General features: G+C 36.7%; 3 protein-coding genes across 3 annotated transcripts; 2 read left to right on the top strand and 1 right to left on the bottom strand.

Moving 5' to 3' along the window:
- Nucleotides 1-1,133: 1,133 nt before the first annotated feature.
- On the top strand, nucleotides 1,134-4,499 carry LOC145901893 (eukaryotic translation initiation factor 3 subunit H-like). Its single transcript, XM_082989702.1, has 6 exons — nucleotides 1,134-1,254; nucleotides 1,475-1,628; nucleotides 2,084-2,351; nucleotides 2,851-3,000; nucleotides 3,464-3,717; nucleotides 4,336-4,499. The coding sequence occupies exons 1-6, from the start codon at nucleotides 1,201-1,203 to the stop codon at nucleotides 4,428-4,430; spliced, it is 975 nt and encodes a 324-aa protein (XP_082845828.1). The 5' UTR covers nucleotides 1,134-1,200; the 3' UTR covers nucleotides 4,431-4,499.
- An 836-nt stretch (nucleotides 4,500-5,335) lies between these two features.
- LOC145903236 (uncharacterized) lies at nucleotides 5,336-9,040 on the bottom strand. The gene is made up of 6 exons (XM_082991302.1): nucleotides 8,910-9,040; nucleotides 8,509-8,698; nucleotides 8,034-8,188; nucleotides 7,215-7,374; nucleotides 6,699-6,917; nucleotides 5,336-6,328 (listed from the first exon to the last, which is right to left on the bottom strand). Exons 1-6 carry the CDS (start codon nucleotides 9,011-9,013, stop codon nucleotides 5,336-5,338), a joined length of 1,821 nt encoding a protein of 606 aa, XP_082847428.1. The 5' UTR covers nucleotides 9,014-9,040.
- A 914-nt stretch (nucleotides 9,041-9,954) lies between these two features.
- LOC145903555 (oxysterol-binding protein-related protein 1-like) lies at nucleotides 9,955-22,188 on the top strand. Its single transcript, XM_082991641.1, has 24 exons — nucleotides 9,955-10,148; nucleotides 10,214-10,374; nucleotides 10,754-10,865; nucleotides 11,182-11,267; nucleotides 11,517-11,664; nucleotides 11,986-12,095; nucleotides 12,578-12,715; nucleotides 12,802-12,903; nucleotides 13,301-13,435; nucleotides 13,721-13,817; nucleotides 14,058-14,170; nucleotides 16,176-16,339; nucleotides 16,668-16,771; nucleotides 17,528-17,832; nucleotides 17,963-18,097; nucleotides 18,197-18,294; nucleotides 19,439-19,627; nucleotides 19,992-20,099; nucleotides 20,289-20,378; nucleotides 20,743-20,878; nucleotides 20,972-21,085; nucleotides 21,557-21,677; nucleotides 21,742-21,832; nucleotides 21,903-22,188. The coding sequence occupies exons 1-24, from the start codon at nucleotides 10,040-10,042 to the stop codon at nucleotides 22,003-22,005; spliced, it is 3,069 nt and encodes a 1,022-aa protein (XP_082847767.1). The 5' UTR covers nucleotides 9,955-10,039; the 3' UTR covers nucleotides 22,006-22,188.
- Nucleotides 22,189-22,253: the final 65 nt, after the last annotated feature.

The raw sequence follows: 22,253 nt of genomic DNA, 5'->3' as shown, positions 1-22,253 counted from the left end.
CGCATGATTTGCTGTGTCTTCCTTGCGCATTTCTACATCAACGTACAAAGCCTGGGTATTGTTTGCGAGGATTCACTTCTATGTAATGTGTTGTTATCGGATATTTGTTTGTGTGTTTTGGGAGACAAAACGTCGACCTTAGTGGTATAGAATTACTTTTGGCGTCACGTTTAAGACTCGACTAACAAATACATAGCTGGTTAGTTTTTTTACTTGGTATTTTCCTCTACAAACATTTATGTTTGTTCGTAGAATTATGTTTGTCAGCAATTCGCCAATCACGCTTAACATAATGTTTATCTTTGTGAAAAGTATGAAACGATCCAGCATTCTTTACCTAAACATCTTTAGTTTGGTGATTCCCAAGTTTTCTCACATAGATTGCACAGTTCGTCTGGCGTATTTACAACAAACTACGACTCGGTTTGGTCAAGGTCTTCGCTACTTGTTGTACAACACACAATGTTTATTTAACTTTTTATTCGTCTCTGTTGATTTAATGCAAGGAGGTTTTGCGTTTAAAAACGTGCAACTGCACCGCCTCCAACAACGATAGCCAAAACGATTACAGACAAATAATGCAATTTCAAATCATAATAAAGTCAAGGACAAATATGGTCGAATACAAGAGTGTCTTCTGTTGACCTCGACAAACAAAATTCGCTGTACCGTATTTTACGGACCATAAGGCGCAACTTAAATCCTTTTTTTCCTCATAAATTGATCGTGCGCCTTATAAGCCGGTGCGCCTAATGTATGGATCAAGTAGTGCTTTATTGCCTACACTCAAAACCAGTACCGATACTATTATAAATAAACCACCGTCTTACACAATAAACTACGGTAAAAGCAACTAGCAACTGTGATATTCATATTATTGTGACTTGCTTACATTTATTACGTAACAAGTTTTTGTTTTTTGAGCTTTATACGGCAACCCATACTCCTAAAAATACGTTGCGTTCTATAGCCCGGTGCGCCTTATGTATGAACAAAAAACTAATCAAAGCAATTTATTGACAGTGCGCCTTATAATCGGGTGCGCTTTATGGTCCGTAAAATACGGTAATTTTAAGTTGTTAGTCTCATTGGACAGCTACCTTTCGCCCCGGCAAAAAATGTTGGCAGTCTCATTGGATTTAAGTGTATTCCCACGTTTGTGAAAATTTTTATTACATTGTTTGAGAAAAATCTTGAAAAATGGAAAGTAATTCGCAAGAAACAAGCGTGAAAAATATACAGATAGATGGACTGGTAAGTTTATAAAAACTTTGACATTTTTTTTAATTTTGTTTGTCGAATCAACAACTTCTTATAAAAACAAACATGTTACAAAATTTAGAAAACAAGAAATAGGACTATATTTGTGTCCACAGTACCAAGCAACATATTATGTTGGGACAATGCCTGAATAACTTGTGTTGACTTCACTCAATCCTCTATGCAGGAATTACTGATGTGTTTTATTGTTCAGGTTGTGTTACGAATTATCAAACATTGTGAAGAGGACAGCGGAGGTCCAGAACTTGTCCAGGGAGTTTTACTTGGGCTTGTGGTCGGAGATACTTTGGAAATCACAAACTGCTTTCCTTTCCCTCGGACGAATGAAACTTCAGATTTTGATGAAGGCATCGAACTTATTTTTTTTGTCATCTCCTTCTAATAACATTATTGCTTGTGATTAATTTATGTAGCGTAAATTTATGTTGTTGGTAAAACTAAATCTAAATACATGGTGTTAATAGGTTATTATTCCAGTGTTAAATATTTATGAGTATTGTTAGTTGTATGTTTTAAATTAATAAATATTTAAAAACACAAAAAATGAAAATATTAATGCTTAGAAATCAAGCAATTATCTTGACCTGTTTAGTTTGATCTGAACTCTCTTGGTTTTGCACAAGACTGATTTTTGCAAAAGTACACAAGCTTGCGAGTTCATCTCACTTTTTCATCTGTTTATTTTGTAATTCTTAGAGGAAAAATACTAGTCATTTTTATGATTTGGTGATAATAAAGCAACATCGCTATGTTACAATAATACACTGTAATATTCCAATAAAGTCATTGCATGTTTTTCCAGTGCAATACCAGATGGACATGATGAGGTCACTGAGGCATGTCAACATCGACCACCTGCACGTCGGCTGGTACCAATCCTCAAACCATGGAAATTTTATAAACCGAGCATTCCTAGACTCACAGTTCTCTTATCAGTCGGCAATCGAGGAATCCATCGTCCTAATTTTTGACCCGATTAAAACCAGTCAGGGGTGTCTGTCTCTAAAAGCTTACCGTCTCACCCCAAAAATGATGGAAATGTACAAAGGAAAACATTTTTCATATGAATCGTGAGTTAAAAATCTGTTTTATTTGCATCCAAATTATGTGATTATGTCCAATATGTTAAAGCTAAGATAAAATGTTCAAAACTTTGAGATGGATTTTTGCTCTGTATGAGTTTATACCTAGTATTTGTTGAAACTTTGTAGTGATGAACAATCGCAACAATATTGCATCCATACATAAGTTAATCCAAGAGGTCTGGATGTGTAAGGAAATATAGAGAAATACAGCATGCAGAACTGTATATTTGTATGTTTTCTTAGTAAATGCACAATTAGTTCTTTTTCAAGACCTTTCTTACAAAGTAAAAGCAAACTACAGTCTGTGTACTACTACAAAAACAGTCAACAGCTGCACTGATGAGTCCTTATAGGTCGAAACAATGTGTACACCCTGTCTAGCTCTTAATAAACAGATCAGAATGTATATTTTTCTGCCATGCATTGGAATCAATTGTGGTTCTGTAAAGGTGTGTTTGGAAAAACCCAACATATTTTTTTGCAGGGTAAAGAAAGAAGGATTGACGTTTGAGGAGATTTACGAGGAAGTTCCGATCCGTGTGAAGAATTCCCCGTTGATCAACATGCTGCTTCTAAAACTGAAGAAAGAAAATCCGATCCCTGAGAAAGTCGATTACTTGAATCTTTCACACAGGTTAAAACTTTTCACTCTCAAAACAATGTTTGGGTTAAAGAGCTACCCTCGTTCATAGAATGTATTGTAATTGTATTTTGAAATATTTTTAGTTGCACAATGTGTTATTTTAGCTAGAGGGATTTTAATTAGTGATACACCGAACAGCTACTTTTATATTTGGCAAAAGTTGCCGTATAAACCGAAACTAATTTTAGTATCTATCTCTTTAAAATCGCGATAAATTTAAACAAAACATGTGCTGGATTAGATGTGATCCTATCATACAGCCTTTTTTGGCGCTGAAGAATGCTGTGCCCGAATAAATTCGGCAAACTGAATTTTCGGTGCTTTTCTAATTTAAATGTCAGAACGTCAGCAAAACCTTAGTGTGAAATGTTGTTGATGAAATAATCACTAAACCCCCAGCAGCCAACATCACACACGTGTACTTACTTCCACCTAATTCATGTTTCTTCTGCAGTTCATCTTTGGAACGTCAACTCCACTTGATGATGTCATCAGTTGATGAGGTCACACAGGAAGGTGGAAAGTTTGTGCAATATCAAAGATCAGCTGCCAAGCAACACCAGAACAAGCTCGTCCACACACAACGGAGACAGACGGAAAATGCGGCTCGTTCTCAACGAGGGGAACCCCCACTCCCGGAAGAGGATCCAAACAAACTGTTCAAACCTGTTCCGCAACCAATGAGGATTGACGCTCTACTCGCAGCAGGTGGGGAAATTGGGTTGAGAATCTGGGTCTGGGGTTGTTTTTTCTTTTCCTGGAAATAAGGGAGTTACCCAGGATGTTGTTTCTATTAACAAACAAATGTTCATTCTGTAAGAAAAGTAAAAGATTGAATGAAACCACCACAAACTGTTATTTACATATTAGGTAAAACCAAGCAACCACACTCTTAACCAACTGAGCAACTACCTCTTGTTATATGTCCATGTGTATTTACTTGATATCTCATATCCTCTGCCAAGCACATTGGTATAACATCTGTAGTTGGTTAATTTTACTTGAGGTTTTATTTTTAACTTTGGTATTTTTTATTGTTTGAACAATTTTTGTTGTCCAAAAAACTAAACCTTCTGCCTCTGATATGGGAAAATTTAAGAAGGAAATTAGGCTGCAAATAATTAAATTATTTTGCCAACAAATTACGTTGCATTGCAGGAATGTTTAAAAGATAAAATCCCTAAAGCTCCATGGGAATAAATGTTGTTTTAATTTTTAATTACTCATTTTTTAGGTTTGCAGACTTGGTCGCCGTTGCAGGAAATATTACTAGTTTTTTTATTGTTATTTGCAAGATTTCTTACTGACTGTTGTTTTACTTTCCAGGTCAAGTCACAGCTTATTGCGACAAAGTTTGTCATTATTCCTCACAAACACTAGGAAGAATTTTCATGGCTCAAGCTCTTGACAACAAAGACTGAAATAATTATTTTGTGAATTTTTAAACAGACAGCGTTGTTATGAAAAGGTTGGTGGAAATACAGAAGTTTTTGTGGAAATTTTCGCATGTGTTGGAATAATCTGTTGCAGGAAACCTTACAGGGTTTATGTTGTTGGAAAGGGTGTTTTAGGGCCATTACCAAACATTAAATGAACAGTTTAGTAGGCACACATAAGGTGAAAGTTCAGGACCAATGTAAAAGGTTTAAGAAACGCTGAAATCAGTTTGCAAAATGACTCCCGATGGGATTCGAAATTACACAAGGGAGGTGGAGTCTGTGTACAAGTGCTCGTGGACAACATTGTTTGCTTTGAAACTGATCAATATTAACCGCAAAGGCAACCAGTAGGCCTTAAGCCACGAGACGTGTTGTAAGGTGTGGGTACGAACTGGATTAGTTGCGAAAGCTGATCTGCAGGGACAGACGCGTAGACGACTAATTGAATTGCACAATTAAACACAAAAATGACGTTTAAATCAAACCGTTTCTCTGCAGATCCACACTCCACAGTTAGACTGCATTATGACTAAGAACTTCTATTGTGACGTCAACTATTGCCAACTGGGTTAGGGCGCTGACTTTGACAATTGGTAAAAAGGTTGTTGTTTGTCCCCCCATTCAACCTGATATAATCTCTGACCAGAACATAATATCTCAGAGGGTTCGGTTATAACACATTACATTCCAGAACACAATCTGCGTTTTCCAAACTTTTGCAAAGAAAGTTTTCTTATTTGTTTTTAATTATTTTCATTCCAACAGAATTTTAATTCAAACATTTTATTCCGAATAAATAAAGACCGAAAAACAATCGAGCAAACTTGGTTTTTTATACAACAAATATCACAAACACCACGTCAAACTTTGGTTAAAATCTCATGTTTTCAGTTTTTTCCCCAAACATTTTCACCGACTCTGGCAACCTTCTTTTTCCCCACGCACCTCTTGTAAGTAGCAACCATCATAACAATGACCATGAGAACCAGCAGACCAATGGCAAGGTAAAACACCATCTCCGCTTGCGTGACGTAAGTGACGAAACGCGACATTACATCATCGGACGCGTGTTTGACGTCACCGCTGGTGTTGCCATGGGGACGAGAAATGACCGAAGCACCGTTGTTGCCGTTGGTTGTTTTTTTCGGGGTGTGGTTTACAACCTGAGATGGTCGTTTCCTGGTCGTTGTGGTTTCGGTTGTTGTTGATTTCGTGGTGGTTTCTGTCGTCGTCGCTGCTTTCGTAGTCGTGGTGGTTTCTGATTCCGGGTTAGTGTCTTGGATGGTTTCCGATTCCTGGTTGATGTCTTGGATGGTTTCTGATACCAGGTTGGTGTCTTGGATGGTTTCTGATTGTGGGTTGGTGTTTTGGATGATTTCTGATTGTGGGTTGGTATCCTGGATAGTTTCTGATTGTGGGTTGGTGTCTTGGATGGTTTCTGATTGTGGGTTGGTGTCTTGGATGGTTTCTGATAACGGATTGGAGTTTTGGATAGTTTCTGATTGTGGGTTGGTGTCTTGGATGGTTTCTGATACCAGGTTGGAGTTTTGGATTGTTTCTGATTGTGGGTTGGTGTCTTCGATGGTTTCTGATACCGGGTTGGTATCTTGGATGGTTTCTGATTGTGGGTTGGTGTCTTGGATGGTTTCTGATATCGGGTTGGAGTTTTGGATGGTTTCTGATATCGGGTTGGTGTTTTCTTCCACTTCTTCTGCGTCAACCTGTTCATTGCGAGGAACCACATCAGCTGGTGCGATCTGGTTGCTTTCTTGTGATTGGTCGGGGGATGGTTCCACGCTGTATGAAGTCGACAGAATGTAAGTTTTCCTTTCGTTGTCATCTTTCACCAACTTTACGGAAACGCTTCGTTTGCGACGAACCTGAAAAATGTCAAAATCACGTTTCTCTAATTGTTGCATGAAACCAATGGTTGATTATTTGACATCAGATTCTTGCAGAAATTATGGATTTTTTTTACCCATGTTATTAAAAGAGTTTAATTTTGTGTTTGGGAATCCAATATTGATGTCTTTGAAAATGTTTATCTTGGGAAATAGAGTTTACATCGTAACTCAAAATTATAAAACAATTTTCATTCCATTGCGATAATGTTGCGTATCGACTGACTAGCATCAATTAAAATGGACAATTTGTTCCCTTTTCAAGCGTCAGACAATATTCAGATAATTCTAAATTTTATGTTGGGATTTTGAGTCAAAGTTAAATAAAAACTTCGAAGCAAGCACTGACCAAGCATGTGGCTCCAGAAGCGACCGTGTCACAAATTTGAACTTCGCAAACCACGTAAAGGTTCTGGAAGTGGCCGAACTGTGGAGGGAATGAGAATTTGAAGACACTCATGTCTTGTTGGATGATCGCGGCCCCACTCATCGCCATGTCATTCACAATAAGAACTGTTTCGGAAACAAACCCTAAAGTGTCGCTCGGGGAACTGGCACATTTGACAACCTGGAACATAGTAATTGTTACAGACTGTAGACAGGGTTCGAGTAATTCTGGAAAACTGGTAGATCTTGAACCAATAACCTGGTAGTTGAGTTATATAACTCGCGAAGTACAACAACCCAAAGCTACAATGCCTTTTCTGTGAACGCTCATTAAAATTAAAACCCAGGACTAATATTGCAAATAATTTCTGATACAAAAGCACGTCATTATGTGGCGAATATAAACCATCATTTCTAAATAAAATTGGCAAAATTCGCGTCGTCTCATATGACCAATTGTGAACCCAGTTAACCCCACCTCGATGAGGAATATATTGTGACTCTCAATCTGCACGTAGACGGTATCGGTGGTGGGGATTCCCCGGTCAGTTGGCAGTGGGACACTGAAACCGCTGTCACTCCATAGTGAGAGGGTGGGGGTGAGGGTGGCCGACGCCGAGTCGGAGGAGAAGAAATTCCTGCATTCAAGTGACGTCACGTTACCAGCAATTTGCTTCAAGATATTAGGAATGAATTGAGGGCGACTCCAAAGGCAGTTTGCGAATAATTCAAATGTTTCAGAACTGACCAGCGGTAAGCAACATTTGCTATTCAGAAAGTCAAATACATTCTTTTTAAACCAAGTTAAAACATGTTGGGAGACACAAAACTTAAGTTGGTTGGATTATTTTGACCCCTTAAGTTGGTTGGGATTATTTTGACCCCTTAAGTTGGTTGGGATTATTTTGACCCCTTAAGTTGGTTGGATTATTTTGACCCCTTAAGTTGGTTGGATTATTTTGACCCCTTACAGCACTCACAATTAGTGAATTTGAAACCTATTTGCTGTTAACAAGCGTCACTATTACTTACTTAAAATCTTATTTATTTGCATTATAGTTGTTTTTGTAAATGAGTTTATCGACTCTACGGATCGATAACAGTGGGTATAGAAGAGCCCCATGCGGCTCCGAACCCACAGGTTGTCGAACCCATAGACACGATGAAACCACTTAATGATGAAATAAAGGGACTTTCCCACGTTTTATTGCTGTCCGAAAACATCAGTCACCAAAAGTGAGGTGGAATTAAATGAACGCGTCGTGTTCGAAACTTATAATATATTTCCTCTACTTACGCTAGATATGGTTGGAATGGAACAGCAGTGAGATCGTAAGTGTCAGCGTAAACGCACTCGAAAGTGAAGAAATGTCTTGAATCCCTGTCGACGACTCCATTGTTTGTAGTGATGAGCATTCCTTTGTATTGGAATGTGATTGTTCCACCAGTTTGCTGGAGAAGAAATAAAAATTTTGCAACTCGGTCTGTTACAAATCTCTTGCTCCCTCTACCGAGTTAGCTGAGATTCCAAGGAACCCCAAATTTGAGAAACTTCAGGTAATCCTAAACGTTTTTCTTGATAACAACCCACGGAACTCTTTACATTTATTCAAGGAATTTCGCGGAACCCCTTTGGGGACACCCCCAAAATCGTACCAGGTGTGCACTGCGCCACCCAACGGAATATCCTACATACGTTTAAATTTAGGCTTTGACCAAGATTTCCAACTGAATAAATCACTTTTGGGTCGAAACCAGTTAATATTTCTTACCACGGTCGAATACGCGCATTCCTGGAAACTATCGAAGGTTGCTGCCAAGTAATCGCCTGTATCTGTGGTGCTGCATGGTGATGACGGTGATCCGGTGGTTATGATGGTGTGCAGGTCATCCCCGGGCTTGATGAAGAACACGGAACGAACAGGGAGTGTGACAAATGTGTTAAGGTAGGCTTCTCGTAGACTGCAAACATTAAATGCATTAACCTTTCTCTGCCACAAACGTTTCTCACAAATTTTGAAAGCGTCAACTTGACATTTTTATCGTTTGTCGGTTAATTAAAAGTCTTTAAATTGGGCCGATAATTGCAGGTGAACTTGTGAGTGGAAAAGACCAAATTGTTGTAAAAATTTATAGATTCATCTTGTATTTAAAACCTTGCATTTTTACTCACGTTATTGCGACCGCGTTGCTTGAACAATCGAATGTGAAGTCGATTTGTGACCATCCAGTTCCAGCAATCCCGAGCAGTAGGGTAACACTGATCCACACCTTCATACTTTTCCCACCTTCTCTTTAAAATTATGTTGGAAAATACAGTAGGATAACCTTCACAAAAAGAGGTGTAATAGAAATTACAGCAAAGATACAAGCAGTAGATTAGCTCAGGTCCAATTCAAGTCGAATACGTATATTTTCCTTGGGTAAATTCATTAAGTCTTTTGTCAATCTCTGTTTTTCCTTCAACAAATACAATTTACAGAAACGTGCGGTTTACAAACTGACTGACTAAAGTTTTTGAGCACAAATGTTTTACACCAGTAAGTAGTTCTGCAATACACGTAACATACAAACACGCACTGAGAAGCTACAGATATTATCTCGTATATGCGGCGGTTGGTGGATGACTAACAGATCTCTTCCTGAAGAACAAAAGACAATCAACCCCAGGCCGATTTACGACCGTTTCCGCTTCTATGTGTAACCGTTGTTGTCCTGTTTTAACCAGCGCAATGTGTTGAAACGATAAAACAACTCTGTCCCTCATTTTGGGTTACACACGCCTATGAAGTTTTTTTGTTAAAATGTATGAAGTCAATGTGTAACCTACTATCCCACATGGTCCAATATTTGACACCAAAGAATTTTTCACTTTTGACACCAATCAATTGCCAATATTTGTTAATCAGTTGGTTGATTTTAAAGGTTTAATTTCCGAGGCGCTTTTTTTGCTGCGTTTGAAACTGCGTGAAATTAAAAATCAGCTGATTGTGTAAACACTGACGTCATAATGCCGAAAATCGCGCCAGGAAGAAAATTTTAGAACGCGCTTCTCGTAGGATTGTTGACTGTTCAAAAAAGTTTTGTTGTTATTTAGGAAATTCTAAAAAATCTTAAACAGTTTTGGACTTATGACGATTGCTTTTATATTAGTAGGCTTATTTGAAATTTGTAGACTTTAGAATATTACTAACATGAATTTTGTTTTATTTAGAACCTTTCTGGTATGCAAGTGAAATTTATTTTTTATATTTTAATTAATTTGAGATTTCCGTCACCTTCAAATGCTTTTTATTTGGGAAAATGTGTGAAACCTCTGAAGAAAAATTACTCTATTTCTCCCGACATGGAAATCTTGAGGAAGTTGTAAAGTTGTGCGATGAAACTTCAAATCTTGATCTCAACCATAAAGGTATGGCACTTTTTTACATTTACAGCTACTGGAGGAGATTGTTCTCAACACAAAGTGTTTTTAAGGTCAATCCAAAAGTACGAAGTCTTGGTCGGCATTGCACTTGGCAAGTTACTTTGGTCATTGCAATGTGGTTGAATTGTTGCTGAAGAATGGAGCTGACCCTAACATATTAAATGACACGGGAGATACCCCACTACACAAAGCAACCCATACCAACAGAGAGGTTAATTGTTGTGATTTTTATGTTTTTTCTGGAGATGTATTATGAAAATGAGGCCTTTGTACATATACGCACCCCTAGCAGCAAAATTGCAATTTCATTGTGTGTTGGTGAATGAATTTTACAAAGGAGGCTTTGGCAACATGGTTTATGTTGACTAAATTTAGTTCTATCCTGTCAGTTTTCTCTTGAAATAAAAAATATGTTGCACTTCTCATTCATCCACTGTCTAAACTGTTCTACAGAAGTTAGAATTGTGTACTTGGTTGAGCAACCACATTTTTGGCAAATAATGTTTTTTTTGTTTAAAACTTGTGTAGTGTAATTACTCATATTAACAGATGTTGCAAATATTAATAATTTGTTTTTCTTCAATTTTAAGGATATTGTCCATTGCTTGCTTCAACACGACGCAGATCCTTCAATTTCAAACGATGAAAACAAGAAACCTCGTCAGATTTCATTGAACCCAAGTATCAAGAACGTGCTTGAGGGTAATTTGTCGTTTTATCTTCTTATTTAACCACAAAAAGTTTATTTGATTATGTTTTATTGTTAACTTTGGGATGCAGTTCATGGTTTAATATTTCTAACTTCAACTTATGTATTCGTGGTTTTATGAAATTGTGCTGTGACAAATGGTTGTTGATGCTGCTTGACATAATATTCAATCAACTGAAAAGCTCTTCTTGCATTAAAAGCATTGATTAAACTGGCGTTTGGTCATTATATTATAAATGGTTTTGTCCTGAAAATCTATAACTTGGAAATATATATCGTGTATATTCAACTTTTATGTTTGTTTTGTAGCGGCTGAAAAAGTTCAACATTTGAAAAGAAATGAGGATTTTTTTCAACTTGTCAAGGAAGGTCGAGTCGATGATGTGGAAAAGCAGGTATGTGCATTGAAGCGTGATAATTCTCTGTGTGATGTAACAACACATGGCTTAAATACCAACAATTCTCTCACATAACGAAAGCAAGTGACAAAATCTTTTCACAGTGAGGTTTAGAATACAAGAAACAAATGATTTTGAAATAAATGAAATTACTCGATAAGATATTTCCAAATGTTTTGAAAAAGACTGATTTCATGAATTGTTTATTGTAAAAATAAGTTAGATTTTGTTTGTTAACAATTGCAGATCTCGAACAACCAGGGTAGGGTTGACGTCAATATGTGCGACGAACGTGGGAACACTGCTTTGCACCACTCAGCTATGCGTGACCATCGACCTATGACCCTCCTGCTCATCCAGCATGGTGCCGACACCTCGAAGAAAAACAAACAAGGTACAAAAAACATCAACCAATTCTATTGTGATTTCTATGTTGCTGTTATCCTGTTATCTTAGTGGGTCATCATGTTATGAGAACACTTCAATGGTTTGGTCAATGTTGCTCTGCTGCCACTCCACAGACTGCTGTCAGTCCAATTTACACTTTTACAGTTTCCTTTGTATTAAATGATATTTTTCTTGTGTAAAGTGTTTAGTCAGTATGTTCTTTTCAATTTTAGCAGAGATTTTAAATAATTTGGCGGAAATGTTTTCAAAACATGCCTTGCCACAAGTATTTAGAACATCTTCTACACTTAAATAACTTTGTGTATAGATGAGTTGCCACTAGATGTCAGCAGAAGCTTGCAGATGAAGAAACTTCTTGAAGTGAAACGTCTCCATCCGTGCAAAGTTGTGCAGAGGTTCGAGGGACCGTTACTGAAGGTAATCAAGCATTTATTTTCAATCAAATGCTTGGTGCCACCTAGTGCAAGAATGTTAATAATCATACTGCCACTAGGTGACAGTGTTTGGTCACTCAAGAGTTTGTTTCCTTTCCACACAAACATAAACATAGCAAATTTCAACACACACCAACATTTAGAAACGATATTATGTTGTTGCAGCTTTTGGTTAATTTCTTTAATTCACTGAATATATTATGTGTAAATTTTGCTGTTTATTTAGTAAACAGATTCATTTAAATTACTGATATAATACATTGGGACCAACAGAAACAATTAACAAAGTTTTCTATTTTCTTGTGGTAACCAATGAGTTTTTGATGTTACTGTTGTGACTTAAACTTTATAATTTATTCTTAAAGTTTTGCATTCTTAGAATTTTAAATCAACTTGATAGATTTGCTGCTATATTTGTTTTCAAATCATTGTGGTATTTTGATTAAAGGCTGTTGTTGTTTGCAGAGGAAAAGGTTTTTAAACCCAAGGTGGCATTGGGTTGTTTTGGAGAAAGGAGTTATTTCGTATTTTGCTCGGCGAGCTGATGCTGCAACCGGGTCACGCCGCAAATCTTTTAAGTATCTCACTGAAGCAAATGTTGTGGTACGACGAATCATACAACTTATTAAAACCAGATTACAAACTTCATATTTGTTTGTTGAGTTAAAAGCAAAAGTGTTTTGTTTCAGATACGGGAAGAAAATAACTGGGGTTTTCGTATAAATTATTTTGATGGATCTCATCACAACTTAATGGTTCACCAGAAAAATCGACCTCTCATCAACAGAACGGTGACTTTTTCATTACTTTTGCATGAGTTCTCAAATTGTTGTTTTATTGTGAAAAATATTTGGCTGAAGCTTTATTTACTTATGCACATGAAGATATGAAATAATAGTTCAAGTTAAACTGCAACAATTATTCTTATTATCACAAAACAAATAAATTCCTTGCAACTGTTTCAATTGTTTTAATGTTGATTAATTACGTGATTATTCACATTTCAACTGACAATGTGCCTTAGAATTACTGTGCATTATTTCAATGCAATTTGTAGTCTTCCTGTCGTTGCTACGCCAACGCATTACATGACATGTCGTGTAGGGTAATGCTACTAAAGGTCATTAATTTAATGTCATTTACTGAGGGGTCGTCCTACTATAAACAGGCGTGCGTGTTATGATGCAGAAATGGATTGAAGCTCTACAAGAACACATCGAGTACAGTAACTACTTTGTTGTGGCTGGGAAGTCGATGGATGAAAGCGATTCTGAGGATGAAGCTGAAACTGTGGCATTCACAGATATTAAGAATATCTTGCAGGTGAGGTGAAGGTTGGTTGGTATCATTAAACCTTGATGAAAAGATCGTTTCATGCAAAATGGAAATTTCTATTCGCAATAAAAGCTACCACGAATATTACTCATTCCTGCAAAAAAAATGATGACAGTAATTTGGATTACTTTGTTAATTACTATTAAATCTGTAGACCTGTTTTCAAGCTTTGTGTTATAATTCCACTGTTCTTAACCTAGTCAAGATTTACAGCAAGGAATTGTTTTAATTCTGTTAAACAAACAAATTTTATTTTTTTTTGTTATAAACCAGGATGCTCAAGTGCACCAGCAAGTGTTGGAGGGTCGGGTTGAAGAACTGACGTCCCTGGTTCAAAAGTTGGCAGAGAATGTTAAAGTCAACATTGAAGGTGGGGCTGGGTTTAAAAATTAAACTTTTTAAAAAACACGTCAGTGACATTCTGTCACTAGTGATGCAGTTAATAATAAAGGTTAATTTTAAAACATTGCTTGAAATCATTTGCACAATATTTCAACAAGATTTTAAGTGTTTTTTTTTGTTTACTGCAGTGTTGCTTCTTACTTTGTAAAACCAAATGTCAATGCGTATAAACATGTACCGTGTTTGATGACATTGAAATCTTTTCAAGGTCAACGATTGTCGAGTCAAGTGTTGGGAAAATGCCACGAAGTTTTGTCAAATGCAACAGAAATGTCCAAATCATTCACAAATTGTCTTTCTTTACTCCGACAACGAGATCAGGTAATTTCATACATCCAACACCACTACTATCTGCTTATCCAACACCACTACTATCTGCTTTAAACATATTAATATTTGATGGTTGTATGATATGTCATGTGGTCGTTATGGTGATTAGTGTTGCAGAGTGTTGAAGCTTCTCTAACCTTGGGAAGCAGAAGTTAATTAGAATGCTCCCATGGGTTTAAAGTTTAAAGCTAACACGAAGGTAATATTATTAGATTAGTCACCAGAGCAGAGGTTGTAGGTTATAACAGGGAGAGAATGAGTTGAGCATTTTAAGTCATTTGCCTCTTTTTAAAGGCCTTGTTGACCTTACAGAAGTTTTTTTTGTACCAATAGTCATCAGTTTAAATATATCAGTGCAATGCATGCCACTTATCCAAGAACATGATTACAGATATCTTGTGGCAATATATCAGTGTTTCTCAAACTTTTTCTTGTAGCATCCATTAATTCTCCAGTTCACCTTTAAGTTTTAAACGAACACGCAGGGTTGCTTGGCTACTTTGATAACCAGTGGAATAAATTATCAATTCAAGAATTTAAATTTATGCGACATCAAATGTGAACTAAACATTCTGCGTTACAAAATTAAATGTGGTTTAAATTGTGTTAACATCTGCTACAGATGTACGAGCTGAAACTGTTGCTTTAAACTCGATGCATTGTACTAAATGATTTAATGAATTGGTATTTTGTCAGCATTCTTCTTTTGACTTGGGGTACTTAGGTAACCATCAACTGTTGCAAAGTCGTGTTAACTCTAATACAACTTCTCATTTTGTATTTCTGCTGTGTTTCATAACTCATGTTGCAGATATCAGTCGTGTACGTTAACCATAGGTATATTTTTGTGTAGCCTGGTGACGTATGGTCACGCATGACTTAACGTGTTTATACGTTGGTTTTATTTGTCGTTCGTGAGCCTGCATTCATAACCCAAGAAAAAAAGGCCCGGGCGTGTCTTTGAGCCTCCAGGTATTCCCTAATTTCTCACTAATTCTGTATTGAGAGTTTTTGTTGTAAATGTTTGTGAAGGTTGCTCGACGAACCAACGATGTCGGTAATTTAATATGAAAGGTTTTTAGGCTTGCGCTTGGGCTTAATTCGTTATGTTAGGGCGGATTCTGCGTTCTTTAAATTTATTCGCAACAAAATGAAGTTGGTTAAACTTCTCAATATTCTTAATAAAAAGTCAAACATGATTATGTACCGGAAACTGCTTTCGTGCCTCAAAAGAAAAAGATGCGAGAAAATGTCAAAGAAGTGGTTCGTGCTTAAGTTGTACGAGGTCTTACTGCAAGTTAATTAGCCGACCTATGTAATGATGGCACAGTCGACCGTTGCTTCCGGCAGTGGTTCTACACAGTCTGTGTTATGTCAGCACTTACTGAGTTCGTGTTGTTGGGTCGACTCTTTAAGTAGCCGAACATATTCGTTCCTCAGGTTTTGTTTAAATATTCACACTTGGTTATTTCATCGATGGATTTTTTATATTCACGTAATTTGAGTTCTGTTTGTACGTTGAGGTGATTTAGTTACACCCTCAAAGTTTAATAGGAACACATAATTAAAGTTAAATTCAAGGTTTAGTAAGTGTACCGAGGGTGAATATTGAAGTAGGCACTCAGCAATTTGTTTGTTTAGTGACAAGAACAAGTGTAAATTAGAAGATTATTGTTTTCCTTGTCATGAAAAGTGAACTTTGTACTGGTGGCCAGACATCTTTCCCAATCATCACATGGCCACTATTTGCTTTTACATAATCAGTTACTGGAATATATGTAATGAAATGACATGTGATTTGTGGCAGTGATATTAATGCTGTGCACCAACCGATTGTTTCAAATCTTTTCATGTGTGTTGGTTTAACCATTCTATTATTTATGATTGTTTGCAGAAGCTGTACATAACTCTAAATTTGGATTAATTCGGTTAAACCAATGCTCTTTAAATTGCTAATGTCCTTGTGTATGTGAAATTACTGTCCCTAAAATCACAGACAACAAAATCCCAATTCTTGGAGGAAAAAGAAAAAAATCGAGTGTTGCAACAAGCATTGCAGTCATTGGCTGCTACACACCACAACCTGGAACAAGCATTTTCATCACAAGGTGGCGGTAGTCCCACCAGAGTGATGCCAAATTCACCAAGTGACGAAGAAAGGTTAGTTCTTCGTTTATCTTGTAGTATCTGAAGTACTTCAGGTATCATTTAATACGAATCATTTGATAAAAACTGAAACCTTCCATTACATGGGGGTATTGCTGACATAATAGTTCTGCTTTTGTGAAAAACTAATACAAACAGACAACTTACTTGAATGATTAGAAAGTTGTTAAGTTTATTTCCAGTTACAGTCATTGCGCAATAAAGGTCATTTTTAAAGCACATGAAATGTCAAGTCGCCATAAAATTAAGTTTCACATATACCGCCTCCCGAACACTTAACGTTGCTTGATGGTTTAACTGACAAACCTGACATTTACATCAGATCGATTGGGGAATGCGGCCGGAATCACTCGATCGCTTCCAAGTCAAGTGGAGGATTTGTAAGCGAAGAAGATGAATTTTACGACGCAGTTTCTGGAGAATCTGGTAAGCATAATACAGACTTGTGTATAGATGAATAAATGAGGTTAGTTCAATTAGATCGATCAGTCTAAGGTAACTCAGGACATTTAAAGTTAGGTAGATGGCAAGTGTGTTTCACTATGATAAAGCACAAACTTTTTAAAAATGAAAAATATTGTGGTTAAGTTTTGTTATTATTACTTTTTCAGTCACCAGCATTATCGTTAGTGAAATTAGTTGTAAATTTTATGTAACAGATGATTAACGGGGTTTGTTGATGAAGTATTCTTCAGAGTAGTAACATTATGACAGCTTCTACCCTGCCAACTTCCTGTATTGTAATGCTCAAGCTATATGACCACTCTGTTTATATAACTGGTTTCCAATCTGCTGCCTTGTGTAAGCCTTAAAGTGTGATGCAAGTGGGTGTTCTTGATAAAACCAATTGTTTTAGCACGCTTACACTTATTTATATATGGTTGTAAAACATTTGTGACCCACTTTGTAGAAATTGAGTTTGTACCAATGTTCAAAAGGTATGCTTTCAACGAGCAAACCCAGCATAACAAGATTGATTAAATGGTTACAATTTTATCAGCTGTTTAAAATCTGTTCAGTTATGGCTGTGGACTTTTCACATATATTTTGTGTCTCATTGGTAATAATGACACAAAATACTCAGGTTCTATTTCTGTCGATTTTAAAATGTTTGTAGATTGCCTCTGTCCTTACAAACTTGTGTGCAGCAATGTTTTGCTGTTAATCTTCGTTTCATTGCAGACGACGACACAAGTGAATTTGACGCAAGTTTGGTGATGGAGGAAACGCTTGAGGCAGATTACGAAGCAGTTTATGAAGAAGACGCAACTTCGACATCCCAAACTATTCACTCATCGGTGACATGGTCTTGCTCAGTATCAAAGAACAATCACTCGTCCATTTCAGAAGAAAATGGAACATCTTCTGTGGTGCCATCAAGTGGCAGAACTGAGTCTGACTTGTTGTATCGCGAAACTTTACCTTTTCCAATGTTTTCTCGCGATGATTTTAGCATCTGGCATATCCTCAGGCAGTGTATTGGAAAGGTAACATATAATACAATATTAATGCAAGCATACAATGAAGAAAATGTATTGTACACATTTTGGGCTACTCTCTGCATTAACACCAGCATGTATGCAAAGTGTGTGGATGTAACTTGCATTTTCATTGCAGGAGCTATCAAAAATCACAATGCCCGTGATATTCAATGAACCTCTCAGCTTCATTCAACGCTTGTGCGAATATATGGAGTATAGCAAACTACTTGAGGCTGCAAATCATGCTGAGAGTTCCTTGGAGAGAATTGAGGTAGAAGATGTTTAATTTACAAAAATCTTCCCATAGTTTAAGATCTTCAAAGAATTTTTGGAAAAATGTTTGCTAGATTACAATTTTGTTTGTTTTAAGTACGTTGCAGCATTTGCCGTGTCAGCTCTTGCTTCTCAGTTAAATCGACTTGGGAAACCGTTTAACCCTCTTCTGGGGGAGACGTACGAGTACCAAAGGTTAGTTGGAGATTTTGCTGAACAACTTTAGAGACATAGGTTATCTAAACCTGTTCCTTCCAATGCTACACATGTTACAGAGATATCGCATACACATCTGTGAACGTGTTAGTAGTTTACATATGAAACTAAGTCTGTATTGGCCCATGTTAATGATTTTGTAACACATGATGTTGGTAATAAGGTTAATTGCATGCACGCCATTAATAACACAGCGAGATTTAAAATTATCGAAAGTTGCCTCGTGCTGATAAAATTTGCCATCCTAATAAATTGATCAAACACTCTTATTGTGGTTGAAAATAATATAGCTGGACATTACTGAACATGATTTGTTCATAACTTATACATGTTTACAAATGGCTTCATGAATTATTAATTATATTAATGTGGCATAATTCTAGTTTTTGTGACAATGTTAATATCAGTTGCTGAATGAGTAACCTTGTAATATTTTGTCCTTCCTGTGGCCTCAGTGTGGTCGATGTTCCCTCTATTACGTTTACTTTTATCTCCTATCAAATATTGACCTTTAGCCAATTCTCGTTGTTTGTTTTGAGTCTTGAGTTTAAACAAGACATCACTTGCTTGCTCGCCTCCAACACATTCTTGTTATCCCACTCTTAAGCACGATTTATAGCAATATTATTAGAAATATAAGAAAACAAGTTTTTGTTGCAACAAATTGTTTTCTTTATAATCATTTTGTTTCTTGTTCTGTGTAAAAAAAACAAGAAATTTCCTCTGTACAACACTAATAATTTGTACTTTAACTTGTGCTGTTATATTTCTTACCAAGCAATGTAGAATTTCAGTTAAAACTCCTTGTGCACATTTATATATGCTTGCATATTGTTACCCCTGCTGTATTAAAACTACATATTGTGCATTTTAGTTTTTATGAGAAATGTAAACTTTCAATTTTTATTGTTCAAAACAAGCAAATTAGGCTGTTTCCAGTAAGTTTTGTACATCATGTAGTTGTATGGAAATTCCATTTGAAACATGAAATTCCTAAATCTAGTTGGATTTCGATATCTTTTCTTACTGTGTTTAATACTATGCACATTACTCTCTGTAATTCACTGTTTGGTTATGTTGGCTGTCAGGTCAACAACGTAGTACAATTATCTATTTTGTTTAGACCTGATCTTGGTTTCACTTGGGTATCAGAGCAGGTGTCACATCACCCACCTGTCTCTGCTTTCCATGCTGAAGGAACGAACCCAAATGACCCTTTCATGTTCCACGGCAGTATCCACCCCAAGCTTAAGTTCTGGGGGAAAACCGTTGAAGTGGAACCAAAAGGAATTTTAACGCTTCACTTCCCACAGTAAGGAAATATTTGTTTCCAAACAATCACTATGGCAACTATGACAATTTACTGAATCCCTCGCCAATGTGCTGTGTATGTAACTGATTGTTTTTACGGGTAAATATTTTTCAAACAAGGTATTCCCTGCAAAGCATTTTGTTGTCATCAACAAAATCACATTGTAATTGCTGGCTTACAAAAGAAATTGTTCACATAAATTTTTTTTTTTGTTCCTTTTTTTGGTGAAAACTTGACTCCAGCCTGCTTGCTTTTCCCAAAGAACTCCACAGTTGCTTCAACTTGGTCTGAAAATTCATAAAAAAATAAATCATAGCCTTGTGGTTTCACGTTCATACGTATCTCAGTGTTAATATTCAATCAGGCATGACGAGACGTACACTTGGACCAACCCAAAGTGTTCGGTCCATAATATCGTGGTGGGAAAACTGTGGATTGAACAGCACGGTGTCATGGATATTGTTAACCACAAGTAATTTTAACGAATTTATCATAGTTAGATTCTCCAAGCAGCAACATACTGGATAATGTTTTGAAATTTTGTTTATTTATTTTCAACTAAAAAAGTTACTTAAAATTTATGTGAAAGCATCTGATATGTAGTTAATATGGAGTCCAGGATCCTGTTGGTCAATTCATTCAAATGATTTTTTTGTTCTAGGACCAACGAGAAATGTGTTGTGACATTCAAACCATACAGTTGGTTCCGGAACGACCTGAACAAGGTTGAAGGTCACGTCTTTACATCAGAGTAAGCGATTATACCAGGGGAGGTTTTGCTTCCCATGTATCACAACTTTAATTTTTTTTTAAATTGTTTTCAGTAAATCTTACTTTTTCCCATTAGGCACCATAATTTCTGATATGATTTTCTCTGAAAAGCTTTTATTATTTTCTTTAATAAACATGTCTGGTTTTCTTTCATTATCTGTGGGGCATAACTGGTATAATGATCCACTGGTAATCACACAATGCAACATATGTTTCCACCTTTGATTACAGTGTGTATTGTTCCAAAAGTTGTTTGTTTCACTGTTTTATTTAATTTTGATTTACTGCCTCAGTAAACCCAATTTATCCATAAATATCCAGTTTCATTTTAGAATTTTTTGCAGCAAACAGAAAGTCCGAGTGCTCGAAGGTGATTGGACGAAACACATTTACTCAATGAGTCCTGACGTGCATGAACGATTCCTTTCCATGACGGGTGGGGCCGTGAGTAATTCATCACAGAAACCAAAATCTAGATCTGTAAGTTCCTCGTATTATGACAACATGGTCATTTACAAATATATATTTCACTTAGACATGATCTTTTAATTAATTTAATTCTTGTGTTTTTAGCATTCAGTTTCATCAGAAGAAGCATCTCCGTACTTATCAACAATGTCCGAGGATTGCGGGGATGATTGCAGATTATTATGGAGTGTGGAAAAACGTCCTGAATCGTCCGAGGAGGTAATCCACTCAATGTTTGCCAATTATCATAACTTTGTTGTCAGGGGTAACTTTATGTCTGAGGTTTTTTTCTGTTTCTGGATCAATTTGCAGTCATAACTTGTAACATTAACGGATCTGGCCAAATTAAAATATGCCAGAATTATTTAAAAGTAGTATTCCTGATTCATTATTGTAAAAGCTTGGTTTATTGCAAGTATTGACATGATAAATATTGGTAATATTACTTGTGGCTGCCTTCTTCTTTCATCTTAGTTTATTTAAGTTTTTCAACATTAATGTTAATGTAGCGAGGAAGCTGGTTCAAAGTTTAACAAATTTGCAATATCTGGAAAGTTTGTCCCGCGCACAACATTCTATCCCACGCACAACAGAACAGAGGTTGTCCAAAAACAGTTTGACCCAAGCTCTGGCTACACAGCTCCATCTGACGGTGGTCATATTAGTCATTCTATCTTTATTACGTCACAGATGTACAATATGACAAAGTTCGCGATGTCGTTGAATGCGCCAGAGGTCAAAGGTTACGATCTTCCCCCCACCGACAGCCGACTTCGACCAGATATTCGAGAGTTGGAGAATGGCGACATTGGTGAGTGACGTCACGCGTTATGACAATAAAGTGTTACATGATTAAATGTTGCTGTTTACACTAGATGGAGCTAGTGCACAGAAGCACAGGTTGGAGGAACAACAGCGAGCTGCTAGGAAGTTACGTCATAAAAAGAAGCTGGAATGGTCGCCAAGGTAACGAATTTGTTGTAATTTCTGTTCGAAAGCGGCCTCCCTGACAATGTTCCATTATGACATCACACAGGTGGTTTAAAAAAGGGGAAAACCCCGCTTCAAAGAGCCAGGATTGGTTGTTTCTTCGCAAATATCTGGACAGGGATTGGTCAGAATGTCCAGAAGTATTTTAGAAGCTCTTAATGACGTCATCGTCTCTTTCGTCACAAACGTCAACGTGGCAGTAGGAAATTGATCGTGGATTTGATTATTTCATCACAAAGATTTTTTATCTTTTCCTTCTTATGCACCGAGTCCTGATTGTTTTACTGTTGTTGTGCAATTACTAAAATAAAACTTTTAACTTGGTAACTCGACTGTGACGTCACAAAAGGAGACGCGGAGTTATTGAAGCGTGAAACGGTCAGTTATATTTTCATAC

The sequence above is a fragment of the Ascidia mentula genome, chromosome 5 (genome assembly GCF_947561715.1).
Source record: "Ascidia mentula chromosome 5, kaAscMent1.1, whole genome shotgun sequence".
Taxonomy (NCBI): Eukaryota; Metazoa; Chordata; class Ascidiacea; order Phlebobranchia; family Ascidiidae; genus Ascidia; species Ascidia mentula.
This window is presented reverse-complemented; position numbering and strand designations above follow the sequence as displayed.